This window comes from Passer domesticus, chromosome 7 (assembly GCF_036417665.1).
Source record: "Passer domesticus isolate bPasDom1 chromosome 7, bPasDom1.hap1, whole genome shotgun sequence".
Classification (NCBI taxonomy): Eukaryota; Metazoa; Chordata; class Aves; order Passeriformes; family Passeridae; genus Passer; species Passer domesticus.
The window spans coordinates 40,211,076-40,228,160 of record NC_087480.1 but is presented as its reverse complement, the minus strand read 5'-3'; the positions used below and the strand labels follow the sequence as shown (position 1 = coordinate 40,228,160).

Sequence of the window (17,085 nt, the reverse complement as noted above, 5' to 3'; positions counted from 1 at the left end):
TAGATTGAAGTGTCTTTATCAGAAAGTTCTACTTATGAGCACTAACAAGTCCTAAAAATACATATTCTAATAAGTAAATTTCAAGGTATGTTTCAATGAACTAAAAAAAAAAAAAGAAAAAAAAAAAAGAGGTTTTTGATGACATATGGTATTTGCTCTTCTGTGCCTGTATGTTAAGAGGCAAACAAATATAGATGATTTTTATTTTTAACATGACCACAGTGCTGGAAGGGGTGCAGAATTATGGTGTCTCTGCAGACTGCATAGTCACAGTAGAACTTCCCTCAATTCACTAAAATAATTTTACCAGATCTGGTGTATCGCTTTTATGCTGTATTCTTGGAATAATAAGGTATTCTTGATTGAAATGTCGTGGGCACACAGCTGCAATAAAGAGTGACTCTCTAAATATATTTGTAGAAATGGAATAGCTGCACATACACTACATAAGTCTTGTAACATGCTAACTTCTTTTTCAAGTAACCATGAACTCAGTATGTGTTTATTTATAAGCAGAGTTATTTAACCTTCTATATGACATTTCTAGTATTCCCTTTTGCCCAGAATGGGGAAAACAGAAATTCATCCTAGAACTGTTACAACTGAGAACAGCAAATGTCAAGATTTTAGTGGCACTGTGCACTAGAATCTCCTAGAAGAAACACAACAAAATGTTGTTTGGATACCTGCTGAGCACTGTGGTGAAGTACATTCTTTATCCATTTTGTATCTGCCTACCTTTTAATGCTGTGACATGCACAGAATCCAGAGCCTGTTCCAGTTATTTCATATTACATGCACATTAAAAGAAGAGCACTGTTCCTAACAGCTGTCAGGGAATTTTCCTTCAGCACTAAACCAAACACACAAAAGAGAAATGTTTTCTGCTGTACTTAGGAACTTCAGCATTTCATTGCTTAACACAGTCACATTGATCATTTACAGATTCCCAACTGTGATGCAAAGTAACTGTCACAGAATTCAAAAGTGCTTAAGATTTCTTTTGCAATCAGAATTAATAGATGTCACCAGCATAATAAAAGTAACTCTTTTCTAGTCTGGTCATTGTATACTAGGAGCAAAAAGAAAAAATGTTTTTGCACAAATAGTTGTAGCACTACTTTGAATCCAGAAGGATTAAAATAATGGGTGTTTCAGTAAGAATCTACAATACATGTTACTGTGAGAATGCTCTTCTATATTTATACAGAAAGACTGAAAAAGTGAAAATGTCTAGTTATTATTTATCTAGTGTAGTCAGCACTCTTCAGAGCATTTTTTTCTCAGACAGACTTCAAAATAAGGGCATTTGTCATTGTACTGCAGACATAAAGCTACTTTGCATTTGACCAATTTATAGTTCAGAGGGGGTTGGTTTTTTTTTGCTTTTCCAGATGTATTCTGTTGTTGAACAAGAGGTAAATTAACTGCTAATTGTTAAAGTAGGTGAAATTGCCATTACTTATGCATATGAAAGATGAAGTCTGATGAGCAGTTGAGTTTGGCTATGTAAAAATATCCAAAATTCAAATCTTATCAAAACATCCAAATATTATCTAGGTGAAAGCAGATTATTTAAACTGCAAATAAAAATTTCATATACATGTATTTATAAACCAAACGCTAAATTAGAGCTACATAATGAAAATAATTTGTTATAATAGACTTCAAATGTTAGTGGTGAACTGCTTTCCTTTACATTAGTTCCTGTTTACTTATTCTTTTATTATCATGGTTGCTATTAATACCTGCATTAAACCTTACGTAGGACTCAAATTTTAAATACCTGTTAAGGAGGTTCAAATAATCCTGTTGTCTTCCCAGCTGTTTGTGGAATTCAGAACTTTAATCTGTGAGACACCAAAATTCTACCTTGAATGTTATTTATAATCTCATTATCAATCTTAATTAATAATCTTAACATTTATCTTTCACTGTTACCTGGTTATCTAAACTATTAATGCAACTCTATTAGGATTTGTTTGATTATACAAAATACTGGAAGAAAATAACCTTTCTGACTTGAAGTTAATGTGATCTTTACAGTACAGCCCCATGGGAAGCTTTCAGACAACTCACTGGAACCAAGCAGACATTAAACAGGTGACCATTTTATTTTAGGGGGAAAAGTGAAATAAGGGAAAATGTTCAGAAATTGCATGGCTAGTTCTGCTGTTCTATACCTAGTACAGTATTTATAGTGCTGCAACAAAATGGTTTACTTATTTTCATCTTGAAACAAAATGTTTTCATTATGAGAGTGAAGAAACTTGGTAAATGGAAGAAAACTACAAATTGTGTTAAGGTATTGAGAATGTAGAAATGAGCATTAAAGGACCATGTCCCGGGATCTTGAGATCTTCACTCCAAGTGGCAAAACACAGGACACACCTGTCAGATTAATGGCATATCTGCACATATCTGTGTATGTATGCATCAGCTAGCTCCAGTGATAATCATGCAGGCAGAACTTTGTTTCCATGTGAAACTTAATCAAGAAGTTCCCCGGAGCTCCAGGGCTGCACGTGTTGGGGTTGCTGAGGTTTGGAAGTTTCCACTGAACTGTTTGCATTAGGGGCAGCAGCTGCATAGAGTAAAGGGTGATCTGCTTTGTAATTTATTGTCTTGCACTAGAGAAAAGAAGCTATGTACTTGTAATAGGCTACAAGACACAGGAACCAAAAATACCCACAGGGTGTAAAGATCAGTGATAAGCAAATGAGAAGAATCTCTCTTACAGATCAAATGACCAAAGACAAATGACTCTTTCCTACCTAAGTTGTTATTAATGGTACTCAGACAGGAGCCAAAGAGTCTGCCACAAAGCATGTGAAGAAACTGTCTTTATGAATGTAATGAGAATGCTGCTGTCATCTTCAAGCTGCTATGAATCTACTTATTATAGTGCGATTTTAAAGTAATTGAGCCACCTCTCTCCTGATATTAAAGTACATACTCATATATGTCTATTACTTAGCAGAAAATGCTCTTTAATACATTAAAATAATCTCTGTACTTACAATATCTCAAATACTTCTTCTGTACTTTTGATCTCAAATACTTTTCAGATTAGCCTGTGGGACCTTTTCAGTAGACATTTGTAGTTTCTATTTACACGAAGTACCATTCTGATTAATAAGAATTTTGCATTAAGTGTTAAATTATTCTCTTTGTGATTCAGGGAGAGTCAGCAATCACCAGAACAATGGCAGAAAATGTATGGCAGATGCTCTGGTAACGAAGTGTATCACATCAACCTGGAAGAAAGTACATTTTTTGCAGAGTATGAGGGGAAGAGCTTCACATATGCTTCTTTCCATGCACATAAAAAGTATGTTTATTTTTCTTATCAACCATCAAAAGTTCAAAGAAATAATTACTTGTTTTGCCTGCAAGATAGCTCTGCACTAAAGACACATTGATCTGTTTTTGGGTTTAAGTATCTGGCCTTTAATATGGATGTATTTCTGTGAGTTGGAGCAGGTCAGGTTAAAGCTTATGTTCATTCTGTACAGCCCATCTTAGTCTAAGAGAACAGAATATGAAAGATAAAAAGAATAAGCTGGACAACCAGAAAAAAAGGCACCTTTTGGAGGTTTTTCAAGAACACCAATCCAAGTCCAAAACACTCAAGAAATGAATGGGTGGGAGGATGTGGTTTTTTTTTTTATTTAGGACTCAGCTGGAAATCTGGCTTCCTTTGTGTCTTGTTCCTATTGTGCAAAATGTTCAATTCAAAGGTGTCACATAGTATATTCTGGTATATAAACTTTTTTCTGTTAGATGGTAACATACCTGCTTTAAGGCCCAGATGATGCATCACTTATCCAGTGCTGCTCTGTGAGATGAACATGCAAAATAAACACAAATCATGTATGTTTGTATATATTTGATAAAATGAGCATTTATCAAACCCTAAATGCTGGGTTTATTCTCATATTTAATCAAGGAGAGAAAGAGGGGTTTTTTTGCTGTAATTCCTTATTTTCTATCACTAATCAAATACATTTTTAAGAGTGAATTGCAAAAATGAATTATGAAAATGGCTTCCATTACTTATAAATAATGGAACAATTTAACATGATTAATAATTTTTCATATAGTGTATCCATTTTTCTACCAATATTTTCTCGAAAAGGACTATTCATCTGACAGAAAAAATCAACTAGAACAACATTAGGAGAATATAATGGGCATTACGAAAAACACTCAACTGCCTAGGAATTCATGAGCTCATAAAATCTGCTTGATTTGATGTGGCCTATTCAGCAGAACACATTTTTCAAACATCCTTGTCATCCAGAAAGCTGCAAATGTTCATAATGTGCAAAGAATAAAAATATACCTGAGGTTCATTTTTGACAATGGAAATTTTGGTGTTTGCAGGACTATGCAAAATGAACCATGCCTTTCCTTTTCTAATTAAGGTTTGGAGTCTGTCTGATTGGTGTTAGAAAGGAAGATAACAAAAACATTTTGCTGAATCCAGGTCCTCGATATATCATGAGTTCTACTGATATATGCTTTTATATAAATATCACCAAAGAAGAGAATTCTGCTTTTAAGAAGCAAGAAAAGACTAGGAAAAACCATGAATCAAAATTATCTTATCATGGAGCTTCTAGGTTACCAGTACACAGTATAATAGCCAGCATGGGTAAGTAAAAAAAAAGATTACATCACAATTTATTCTTATTTAATGAGTAGTACATTTTAAAGCATCTTCCTAAACTTTTGAAAAACTATAATTATGAATAGAAAGAATTAATATAACAACTTCAAACATTTGCCCTCATATTTAAAAAAACCCACAAAAAAACAACCAACAAAACCCAAACCAAACAAAAGAAAAACCCAGACAAAAACAAACAAGCAGACAAACCAAAACCAAAACCCCCAAACAAACAAATGGAATTTGATTCTCTTTTACTTGACAAGGTGGAATTAAATTACTTAAAACTGTGGTATAAAAAAGTAAAAATGAAGTGTATGCAAAGCAAAACAAATGGGCAAATCATATAAGTACTTCTTTGTCATTCATACCTGATTGTAGCAAGTTTTCATGAGCTTCTTTAATTTAGAAAACACCGTAAGTAAAATATGCAGGTTGTTGATGCATATTGATATGGACTGATTATATAAGATATGATTTAAAAGAGTTAGTTAACATGAAGATATAAACTAATTGTCAGGAAAAGTATTGCTTTCCTTGAGTACAGTTGAAATATTTGTTTTATTTTAATGGAATAAACACAACCAGCATAGCGTTGCTGTCAGTCCTTTGCCAGGCAATCCCCGTAAATCCGGGAATGTCGTTCAGACATTCTGAGCAGCACTGAGGAGATGTTTTCCCTGCCCTAGGGACCGTGGCCATCGATTTACAGGACACCGGGTGCCGCGGGGCCAGCGGTGCCACCCTGGCCCTGCCCGCCGAGGGGGGCAAGGAGGGCAGGAGGCCCAGCATCGCCCCGGTGCTGGAGGTGGCAGACTCCTCCTCCCTGCCCACCTGTGACCTGCTCAGTGACCAGTCCGAGGATGAAACCACCCCGTCCGACGACGAAGTGTCTGCAGGCTTTGAGTACGTACATCAAATGCAAATGAAGTGAAAAGTTAATACTATATATAAAAAGCAGCGATAATCTTTTTTGAAATGCACATCAATCTGAGGACTTCTAGGAAGCAAGTCCTATGAAGTCCAATTATGGAATTATTTCCATCAAGAAAATGCTAGCAGAATGCCATAAGCCTACTTTAAAATACAAAAACACCCAACAGATAAACTCTTCTGTTTGGTGGAGATTTTCTCTTTGGTATTGCAATACATTCATAGCATATTCTAACGCCTTTTTTTTTTTTTTGTACTTTCTGTAATTATTAAGTGAGCACTCAACAAATTTGTAAACAGATAAGTATTCCTGTCATGAGAATGCAGTGGTAATCAGATCATCCAACAGGCTTTTGAATGCTGGGGCTGGGTGTGTGACTTCAAAATGCAAGGAATGACAAAAAAGCAGTACAGGACAAAATTATCCCATCTAATTCAAAATGCTTGTTAGTGTGTTACTGAAAGTAATGATGCATTACTCAGATAAACCCAGAAGATTCAATCCTGCTGTGCAGATGAGCAATTATGTTTATTGAGATTGCTGACAGGGGTGTTAAAACTGAAATACACAATTAAGCCACTGCCTCAACCAGCAGTTTTCCATCTCCACCAGTAGCAAGCAGGAGAAGCCCCAGGGAAGATTATCAAGCTCCAGAGAAAAAATTAGTAGGACAAGTCATCTTAAATGTGCAGACTGAAACAGCAGGATTTAAAAGGTCTCCTGTAAAAAAAACCACTAAGGCCAATTAGAAATTTCATATCACTGGGAAGAGATTTGCCATTTAGAATTTATTTCAGCCATTTTGAAAGTACATTATTAAAGCTAAAAGGTAATGACTTCACTCATTCTTGGTAAATGTTTGAAAAAAAGAACTGGAGAAGGAAGAGCAGAAGTAGTTATTTCTGGTTTTTTTCCTTCCTTTTTTAACTTAAAAGTTTCCAGTTCAAAACACTATGACAGCACACTATGATACAACAGACTATTTTCAAAAACCCAAGCAAAATTCCTTCAGTCCCCCAAAGCATGGCAGCTTTCACTAAGTTCTGTTGAACTGGCTGCAAGATTCTTTTGACTTCTGTTAAACATAGTTCATTTTGTGTACTTGGTCTAAAACTTGGACATATGTATAAACATCCCATAAAACACTTGTGTAGGCAGCTGTGTTTTGGTAATTTGCTATACTGAATTATTTTTTTATTTATTTTAGGTATGCCAAAGGTTATCCTCCTTACTCTCCTTATATTGGAAGTTCTCCCACCTTTTGTCATCTTCTGCATGAAAAAGTACCCTTCTGTTGTCTAAGACTAGATAAGGTAAAGGGTGCTTCTTCTACTGGGTAATCCTGCATTCTCATCTGTCTCTTGCATCTGAGGAGACCTAAATTCTGATTTCTCCTCAGAGATGAAGTTTCGGCAGTGTTTGCTGTAATACTATATTCTCTCCTCCTTTTCTTCAAGTGTTTATGTCTAACCAGGTCTCTTTTGGGTCATCTGATACAATATTCACATCCACTGAACTTGTTCCTTTACTTTGATTTTAGGGATGCCAGCATAACTACTATGAAGATGCCAAAGCCTATGGATTCAAAAATAAATTGATTATAGTTGCAGCAGAAACTGCTGGAAATGGCTTGTACAACTTCATTGTCCCACTCAGAGCTTACTACCGACCAAAGAAAGAACTAAACCCCATTGTATTACTGCTGGATAACCCGTAAGGAAAAACTTTTTTTTTTTCACCTTCTGATAAGTTTTAAACTCATTTTACCATTATTCAATAGATGACCCCTTTTCACATGGCCAGCTGAAAATCAAAAACATTATGGCACACTCATCTTTGAGAAAAGTTAGTGACAAAAATCATACTGCATGTTCACTGTCATATAAGAAATTGATCTTTTATTGACTGTTAATGGCCATAGTAAACTTAAATATTCTTCATGGCCAATGTTTCAGCTAAGTTTTTTTTTTTTAAATTACCCCCAAAAATGTGAATGTTACTGCTAAAATTAAATAGCTTAATAAACACTGTAAAAAGCAAGCTGTATAACAGTTTCACAGCTACATGACAGCACTAACCTACTTAACACAATGCACTTAGTGGCCTGGACTAGTTAGGTATATTTTTAATAACTACACTCAAAGATAAACAGTTCTTTAAGCCAAAAGGACACCCACAGACACATTTTATCTAAAATTATTTAAAGCCATGGATGAAATTTTAAACCTGCAGTATTGTTGTTACTTTTATATCTCTTGGTGACTGCTGGAATTTTCCACATTTGCTTGGTTTTAATATTTCAAACAAATTTGCTTATGTCAAGACTGGTTCATATATAATCTGATAACGAATTAGCTTTTTGGGGTTTTTCACAATACTTTGGTACAGCTCAGCTACTTAAAACACAGTTTGAAAGACACAGAAATGGAGGTTACCTGTACAGAGAAAAGAGAACAAGCTAAGAAAGCAAAAATGTCTTGTAGGTTGTGATTCCAGGGCTGACACTTCCATTTGTGTAGATCTGTTCACTTTAAGTGATTTTTTTTCTACAAAGACCTGCTGTGAAGTGTCCCACTTTCCCTCAGGCAGCTCCTTAGTCACCTGTGTTGGCAAAACAGAAGGTTTTTATGTAGGTACTGTGGCATACAGTGAATTACACAAACTGAGAAGCCTAAATGAGGCTAAATCACTTCCACTGAGGGTGTGAGAGCAAAGCCGTGGGCACAGGGGGCCCTCTAGTGCCAGCTCCTTTTGCCAGCACAGTGCCCAACTTCACACACTTCAATGCTGTTGTGTCACTTTATAGCTAAACCCACTTCTGATTGATTAATGCAAAGTAAAAGCTCTGCTTGCTAATTAAACCAACACCTTTACTGTTGTCTCTCTCTATGCAGCGTTTGCAGTGACTCCTCTCAAAGGGAGTAGGCTTGAAAGCAGTAGGTGTCACAAAACCCAAATGATGATTTGATTTGCACTTTACATTTTAATTAAGCATTGTTGATGCTTATTTTAAGTCCTCCTGAGACATCCATTGGAGTATAACCTGGCAGTGTGTCTTTGACGTTACTCATTTGTTCTTACATTTGGAATTGTCCTGTGCCATAACATTTCTGATTTTAGAGGTGCATTTATTAATATAAGCATGTTAATTCTGATTATTCTCTATGATCACAGCAAACTGTTGATTCACAGCTTTCTGAAAACCTATTTCCTGCTTAGACTGACATCATAATGCCAAAGTTTAAGAAAGTTATTTTTTAAAAAAAACCCCAAACTACCAGTTGATTAAAATATTTTCAAAGAGATGCTGCTGTTGTGATACTGTGTTTCATTTTGTAATTCCATCTGCTGCTTAGGCCAGATATGCATTTTCTGGATGCAATCTGTTGGTTTCCAATGGTTTACTACATGGTGGGCTCTATCGACAAGTAGGTGAAATAACTGTTAGCAAACTTACCTTTGTAGTCTCAGTGGTTTGTTGTGTGTCTCGTCATTGCATGTTCTGGTGGGTGCGTGTTGTAGTTGGAGATGAGCTTTCTGCATGCATAGTCTGTGTCTGTGTGCTGTAATTTGGGATTTCAAATTTCTGATTTATTAAGGAGCTCATTAGGGAAAAGCATGTCAGGGAGCACAAGTTAATATGTTCCAAAACATAAGATTAATACTTACTTAGGTGAGTTCATGTGCTTCTACAAATGAACAGATTATAGCCCTGATTCTAGTGTCAGTCTGTACTGAGTTAAAATTTGTTGGAATTCATTGACTCAGGTTTTGTCAAGATAGCTGCAGGATGTAAACAGTCTTGAATGTGTCCAAAAGTCTTCATCTTCCACTACTTAAATTATCACTTACTCCTACATTTCTGTCTTCACCTCTGCTAATATATGTTTATGGATATAGGTTTAGCAACAGAATTTCAATGTGAAAATCAGGCAGAAACAAGAGAAGAGCAAAGACTCATTAATATTTTAGTAAACTCCTCTGTGTAGATTGTAAATTTAAAGAAAACTGCTTCACTACATAGTGAATGCTGAACTGGGGCTGCAAGCTCATAATATTAATTCCCCCCTGTAGAAATCAAAAAGCTTATTTCCTGCTTATAATAGTGATACAGGTACAGGTTTACCTCAGTGATACCAAGTTCTTGCAAGGTTCACAAAGAGCCCACAGAAAGGTTGTTTACTTCACATTCTCTCCTAAAAAGCAAGAAAATGTCACAGGCTATTAATATTTACTACTTTATTAACTCTTAATTACATATTAAGTATAAAAAGAATAATTAAATTGTTGCCTTTTTCCCAACTTGGAAATGAACATGAGATAATTTTAGTAAGGAGGTAATATAAAAGGAAAAAGACAAAACCCAAATGGCATCAAAACGTACACTCAAGAGGGAATACTCAAAGTATTCAAAATAATTAATAACTCAGATGTTAACCTATTTTACTAATGTAAAAAAATTGAACTTTGTTTAAATTTACTGAGTTTATTTCAAAATGGAAATTGCCAAATCCCTCCCTAATGTGTTTTGTTGTTCTTTCAGAATTAAATACAGTTTTGAAAAAATGAAGCATGTAGTCTTTGGAATAAGTGATTATTCAGAATTCAGAAGTTCACAGTAATACCAGCATGAACTTCTGCATCTTTTCTGATGCAAAAATCACTAATTCCTGGTGCAATAAGCAACTGTAGTTTGTAGAGGGTTTTTTTGACATGTGTTATCATCAATAACAATACTTCTAAAAACATAGTTCATACATATTCCCTGTGTTTTCCTCACCATGTTTTTAAGTCTTCTACAACTAATAGATCTGATCTATAGATAAGAAATACATTGTAAAATGTGCAAATTCTCCTTTGTTATTTAAGGAGTATAAAATACATTCTCAAAAGTACCACCTACTATCTATAAGTATCTAAAATATTTATCATTTGTTCACCAGCAATTAAGTATCACCATCTCTGAGAGAAAACCACCAAAGCAATGACTTTCACTTACCATTCTTTTTTCATTAGAAGTAGATGGCTCACAAAAAAACCAGGTTTACCAAAATTCACAGCAGAGATGCACTTCATCAAAATATGCAAAATAGTAGGTACCTGTCCCCCAGTCCTTGGGTAGGATTTGAGATCTGTAACTGAACAGATTTCACAGTTGTGTAGAAATCTAGTCAATCTTGAGAAACCTTTAGTTAGAGGCACCTGAGAATTAGAATTATAATACTTTAACATTAGCATTTTTCAAATTATGCACAAGCCAGCTGAATGTAACTGCTGAAATAAGAATAATGTTGAGCTTATGAAATATTGAAATGCGGAAAATCTGGATATTTCAGAATATGCTGCTATTTTCAGGGATCACCTGAAAGTCTGAAAAAGCAGAAATACAGATTACTCAGAAAAAAGTTTTGGACTTCTACTTATGCACTGCAGTTGTTCACAGATCACATGAAATCAGTTTTTCTTTTGTTGTAGTCAACCATTCATGATATTGCACAATTTCCAAAATAATGGTATAAATTCTTCCAAAATACATTGTTAAAAAAACCCACCACACTTGTCAAAAAGTGCTTAGACTCTATGGAAAATGTTGTTAAAACAGCTGAAGCATGCTTCATTTTGGAGACAAAGCTACAAGGCATGATGAGAACTGTAACTCAGCTGTCTGTGAGTGCTTTCTGTGGTTGGGCTTCACACAAACATTGTCCAGCTGTGCACAAAGTTCTGCTGCTCTGCAGCTGCTCATAAAAGCATCCTGAGAGCATTCCAGCTAATTTATTAACATTTTGAAACCAAAATAAATCTGTGGGAATGAGCAACCAGGAGCATTTGTTTGGGTTTTTCTATTGTCAGATGTAACTGCAATGGAGCAAGTTGTTGCAGTGGATAAGGCCAAAGTGTTCCCAAGTAACTATTAAAGGCTTATTTAAAAAAAATAAATTGAAATAAATGTATCATTAACAAAAGAGAGGGGCTGTAAGAACCTACTGAAGTAGATTCTATATTCTATTCTACCAATTGAGATGTTGTCCTTGATTATATTAGAAGTTGTTACACAGCTGATCTGCAGATGCCATCCATGGCTGATCTTTCAGGTGTTCCATATTTAAGTTGCTTGTTTCTTTCTCCCTCTTTCTCTTCACAAAAGCCTAGATGACTTACTAAGGTGTGGGGTCACCTTTGCAGCTAATATGGTGGTGGTGGACAAGGAAAGCACGATGAGTGCTGAGGAAGACTACATGGCAGATGCCAAGACTATTGTGAATGTCCAAACCCTCTTCAGGTAAAGCATTTTTGCAATCTATCTACACGTCCTCATTAACTGTGAAACACTTGATGACTCTTGTGCCAAGAACTTATTATTTTTTTTATTCTACTTAAGTTTTCCCTTGCATGAATTTGTGTCTTACATAGGCAAACTTTTCCCCACCCTGCTTAGCAGTTCACTTAGAACCCTGAGGTATTCTCCTGAAAGCTCAGATGAAGTGCTTTGCATCCCAAAACCAGATAATCATTTTACAAGTTAGCTGTCAGGTTTACAGGAAGGAAAATAAAGTTACTCTTGAATACTTGGGACAAAAGATAGTTGAGAAAAGAAAATTCACAATAATGCTAATGCCAATATGAAAAGCAGATCCTTCTAATGCTGAAAGGTAAGCACTGCATCGCTGTGAAGTTAGTAGTAAGTGTTCACATTTTGAATATTTAGTTTTGCACAAAAGTTAAGTTTTTAGGCACATATATACAACATTACATATGACAGTAACTTACCAAGAGTCAAGAGTATAGTATGATCAGTCTAGTAAAGAGGCTGAGGAGGCTGTGATGAAAATGAGATTTGCTATTTCTTTTGAGAACTCTCCTCATTAAAGCCTCGGTGTTCAATATCTTGGTTCAGTGAGTATGAAGAAAATGTGTCACTTTGAGCTGAGACAAATATTATTTTCTTAATGAAAACATCCCCAAAATCTCACACAGAACAAAACACAGTACACAATCAGCTGTGAAATGCCTCCCTGATTTGGGGCTTAAGCCTAGCACTTCCTGGTGTTCATTCTAATAAGACCTGGAATGATTCAATGTTGCTTTTATTGCAATTACCTGTTTTACCTGTGTCAAACCTTTCTCAAAAGACCAGAGAGAGATGCACAGTAAAAGTGGTTTGAATCCAGTGGTTTAGAAAACTGAACTCATTACACTACAATGAAGCTTTTTTTTGTAAATGCAGCTCTGTGAGAATGCAGTTAAATGCTCTTTGCATTTCTGCATGTGCTCAAAGGAAGCAAAATCTGCATTGCACAAGAAACATTAATTCTGTCTTTTTCCAACATTTCAGTTTCTGAATTGGTACCTGATACTTGCACAGGTGTGTGATTAATACTCACACCTATGAAACTGGGGTTGAACCTATAATTGAACTTTATCTGTGCATCACTCACATCTACTCCTAACCACAGTGCTAGGGTACTCACCAAGGTTTTTCACATACGTCAGTTTTTCTGAAATACAGTTTATCCCCAAATGGAATAAGGAGTGGTATCAAAAGTAAAACTTCTAAACTAAAACCAATTGGTTTCTCCCCTAGTTGTGTTTTACTTTGTAACAGACAAATTACATATTATAGGTGTGCCATTAGATGTTATTGTACACTCCTTCAGTTGTCTTGCACACTGTTTGCAACTAGATGGCAGCTTTAACTCGTGTACAAACTCTGTGTCTGGTTCAGTATTCTTATAATACTGCATATTTACAATCAAAGTAAATGAAAAGAAATACTTTGGTTTAAGACTTAACATTTTTCATAAAACTTGGTAAAAGTTCACAAATAGTGTATTGTATAAATGTGTTTTTGTTTTTTCCCCCCCTAGAACACATATAATAATTTCACTGCATTTTTATATTATATAAAAGTTGTAGAAATAAGTAAGCTTTGGGAGGAGGCATAAGATAGTGGCATTTACCTGTTCTACGGGATAAACTACATACACTGCACTAAGGTAAATAGTTTTCTAAATAACCTTTAAAATACACTGAAAGCTTCTTCATTACTTGTGAATAGCTAATAATATCAGAAAGTAATGAAGAAGACACTGGACATGGTAGAGAGCAACAGCACTCGACACCAGCTGTAGTGTTAAAGGGGGATTTTAAACCCCTGGATTTAATATGCTGTTTTCAATGATACCACATCACTGACAAAGATTCCACTTTGGTCTCACCAGTGGAACCATTCCGAGGGTGCAGGCTGATCTAAACACCCCTGGTGTGAGCTACTCAGGCCTGAAAAAGCCACATCAGAGAGCTGCAGTAACCCAGGCTCCTCAGCCCAGGCTGGCAGTTCTCACACACCAGTTGTGTCCTTATTCCTTGATTTACATAATTAGCAATCCTGCTTTGCCAGGAGAGCATGCTCCCCACCCTGGAAGGCAGAGGCATTGTTTATAAGGACAGGGTTATTAACACCTTTAGGGCTGCAAGCTGTGCCATCCCAATTAAAACTGTGACACAGCACTGACGTACCTGACATAGGAGTACAGAAGTGTGACTCAAATGGGCACGCTGACTAAGAACAAGTTATCACTGCTTTAAAATAAAAGGAGAAATTAATAGTCTTGGACTACACCTTAAAATGCTTTTCACTTCTTAAAATTAAACAGGAGGCCAACCACTGAGTCCATGTAGACAGGTGTGAGCCCTCCTCAGGAAAGCAGCACATTTCCTCAGGCAGTAGTTCTGTACCACTATAAAGTTTTATTAGTTAACCTCTTTCAAATCCTGCAGGAAGCCAGCAGTACACCTAACAGGTCAGTGTTTTGGCTGGTATCTAGCTGTCATCACCAATTCAGAGATAAACCAAATGAGGTGCTGTGATGGCATTGCATTATGCATTATATGCATTTTCTGGGTTTGTCCTTGTGGTTTGGGAAAGAACTACATGTTTCTCTTGCTTGTCTGATACCCAAATATGAGTTCAGTAGCAAGCCATGCCTTCCATCAGGCTGGTGGGGGCTTTCACTTCCCCATCCAGTCCTTTCTTGCTAGAATGGGTGATAAGAGAGAGATCTTTGCCCAGAAGGAGCCTGCTCCAGTGATAAAAGCTGGCAGGCAGTGTGCCTTACACCCAGGGCAAGATGTAATCTCCCCCTGATTTCCTGGAGAGCAAGTTCCCCTAATTCAGCTAAAAGGCACTTGTAAGTACAATATTTCACCAATACCAATTTTGAAACTGATTTCCTAATATAAATCAGTTTTCGTATCTTGATGAAGGATATGAAACCATCTTTAAGAGAAACATAGCAGCCTGCATTTTTTCCTGCTGTGTATATTTTATCATGAGATCAGATTTCAATTTCCTATATCTCCTAATTCTGAATTCTCTAGTGTTAGTTTTCAAATACAATGTGGGATTAACACATATTGGCAGACAGTCTGGATATACATTTCCCCACATTTAGGCTTTGTTTGAATTGCCAATTCACTGATGTTTCTCCCTGCAAAAGTGAGGGAAAAGGACAAGACTTGCAAAAGGGTGCACTGAATTCCATTTGACACAATTTACCAAATGCTGCTTCAATGGAAAGTGAGACACAAGCCACGTCAGTGATGTAACTACAAGTTATCAGCTGTACTCAGTTACCTTTTGCTGAATGTAGATAAGTGTCCCCAGGGTCAGCGAAAGAGGCTACAAATGTCCATCTCATTTTCTGACACAAATCTGTAGAGGAAAGATTTAAATAATAATATGTCTTCAATTCCAACTTGTTCTTTATTTAAATAGCATAAACTATGATTTTTTTTCTGTTTCTGGAAAGCCTGAGTGCTGAAGAGGGGCTCTGGAGTCTGCTGCTTGAAAACCTGTGTAATTCAGCCAGTTCACAGTTGAGCTTTCTTCACTGCTTTTAGTTACTGGAAGCCTGAATTGGTGTTAAGTTATAAATATTTTGTATATGTAAATATTTCAAAGTGAGAACATAAGTATACATAAACATACATTTTCTCAGCAACTCCCACAAGTGTCATTTTTCATCTATATTGCTCAGACTGTAGTCACAGCATACAAACAGACCTCAAAAAAGATGAACCAACTGGAAAGGGTACATAAATCAGTCATACTTTACATGCAAACAGGTACTAAGTACAAGCTTTAAACTTTTGCATTTTTTGTTGTTTCCTACAGATTTGTGATATTGTACCAATCATTAAATAAAAAATAATGAAATAAGTTGTTTTTTCTAGCATTGCAGTATTTTGTGAGCTCAGTGTGTGCTTCTTGGTGAATTCTACTGAGAATGTGTTTTATTTTCCTCTGCTGTTGGATCAGCATTTCACTGGGCCCAGACCCACCACAGTTTCAGGGGCTTCATTTAAAACACAGACATGAGCACAAGCTGCAGCTTTATGTAGAGCCTTACATTTGTGATCTGTTATGATTAGAAGTATAACCACGACATTCTTTTAAAATGCAGGTTGTTCTCCAGCCTAAGCATTATCACAGAGCTAACTCACCCAGCCAACATGAGATTCATGCAGTTCAGAGCCAAAGACTGCTATTCTCTTGCTCTGTCCAAATTGGAAAAGGTAAGGAGATTTGCCTCCCTCTGCCCTCAGTTTAAATGTTATATTTTTATTACTTTTTCTGATTTTGTAGTAAAGATTTCAAAACAAGTGGAACAGTGAAATTATTTATGTTTGTAGAGCTACCATAAAAGATAATTTTTTTCCAAAGATTTGCCCTCATTTAAGAATAAAGTTTGTTTTGATTTAATAATTTTACAATATAATATTAATCAGCCAACTCTGGTGGAATTTGCTCAAGGAAAGTGAAATATTTTTGGATATTAAATATTTAGAGCTGATGTTGTTGTCCAAGAGGCTGACCCAGGCAATTAACACGGAACATCTTTTAACTGACTAAATGCTTAAAACATACAGCTTTTATTGTAATGTATTTTTTATTCCTCTTAGTTTTAAAGGAGCTAATCGTGTCTTCTGTACACATTTCTGTGTATCTGTGGGAGATATTGCCATTAAAGGGATGGTTTGAGAACAGTAATTGCTCTCTGTCAGAACGATGAGAGGGACAGCAATACTACTTAAATGTTACCTAAAACCTTCATATTTGATATGTATATTTGGCATTTTCAAATTGTGGAACTGTGGCTGTATGGAGATGAATTAATCTGCTTGTTCAAAATACTGTTACTTAAAACAGGTGGAGCATAGGAAGTAATATTGTGCATCTGTTTAAGTCTCTAAACTCAAGAACAATCCTCTTTCTCACAAATCTTCCCTGTGATCTGATCTACCCACTGTATTCTGAGTTTGTGAGAGACAAATAATATCACTGAGACAGTCTTCAAGGGCAGAAATCCTTCACTATATTCTTTTCTTTCTCCCTATCAGTCGATCAATCAGTATGATTGCTGGGTTCTCTCGTGTACCCTCCCAAGTGGTGCACCTCAGATATCTTACATATCTT

The 17,085-nt window shown here is 35.9% G+C and overlaps 1 protein-coding gene and 1 long non-coding RNA gene across 6 annotated transcripts in view; one reads left to right on the top strand and one right to left on the bottom strand.

Moving 5' to 3' along the window:
• KCNT2 (potassium sodium-activated channel subfamily T member 2) overlaps positions 1-17,085 on the top strand; it is a 115,250-nt gene that overhangs the window by 78,968 nt on the left and 19,197 nt on the right. For 3 of the 5 annotated variants that reach the window (XM_064427907.1, XM_064427908.1, XM_064427910.1), the window contains exons 16-24: positions 2,047-2,103; positions 3,182-3,331; positions 4,428-4,657; positions 5,362-5,578; positions 6,814-6,919; positions 7,147-7,319; positions 8,963-9,034; positions 11,755-11,889; positions 16,073-16,184. In XM_064427907.1, coding sequence (XP_064283977.1) covers positions 2,047-2,103; positions 3,182-3,331; positions 4,428-4,657; positions 5,362-5,578; positions 6,814-6,919; positions 7,147-7,319; positions 8,963-9,034; positions 11,755-11,889; positions 16,073-16,184 — 1,252 coding nt within the window. The remainder of the gene's footprint in view (positions 1-2,046; positions 2,104-3,181; positions 3,332-4,427; positions 4,658-5,361; positions 5,579-6,813; positions 6,920-7,146; positions 7,320-8,962; positions 9,035-11,754; positions 11,890-16,072; positions 16,185-17,085) is intronic. The other 2 variants (XM_064427909.1, XM_064427911.1) reach the window with 1 other exon arrangement.
• On the bottom strand, positions 118-11,770 carry LOC135304941 (uncharacterized). Its single transcript, XR_010366183.1, has 7 exons — positions 10,707-11,770; positions 9,733-9,802; positions 8,042-8,207; positions 3,796-3,838; positions 3,021-3,257; positions 1,787-1,850; positions 118-853 (listed from the first exon to the last, which is right to left on the bottom strand). It is a non-coding gene; the product is annotated as an uncharacterized LOC135304941 (long non-coding RNA).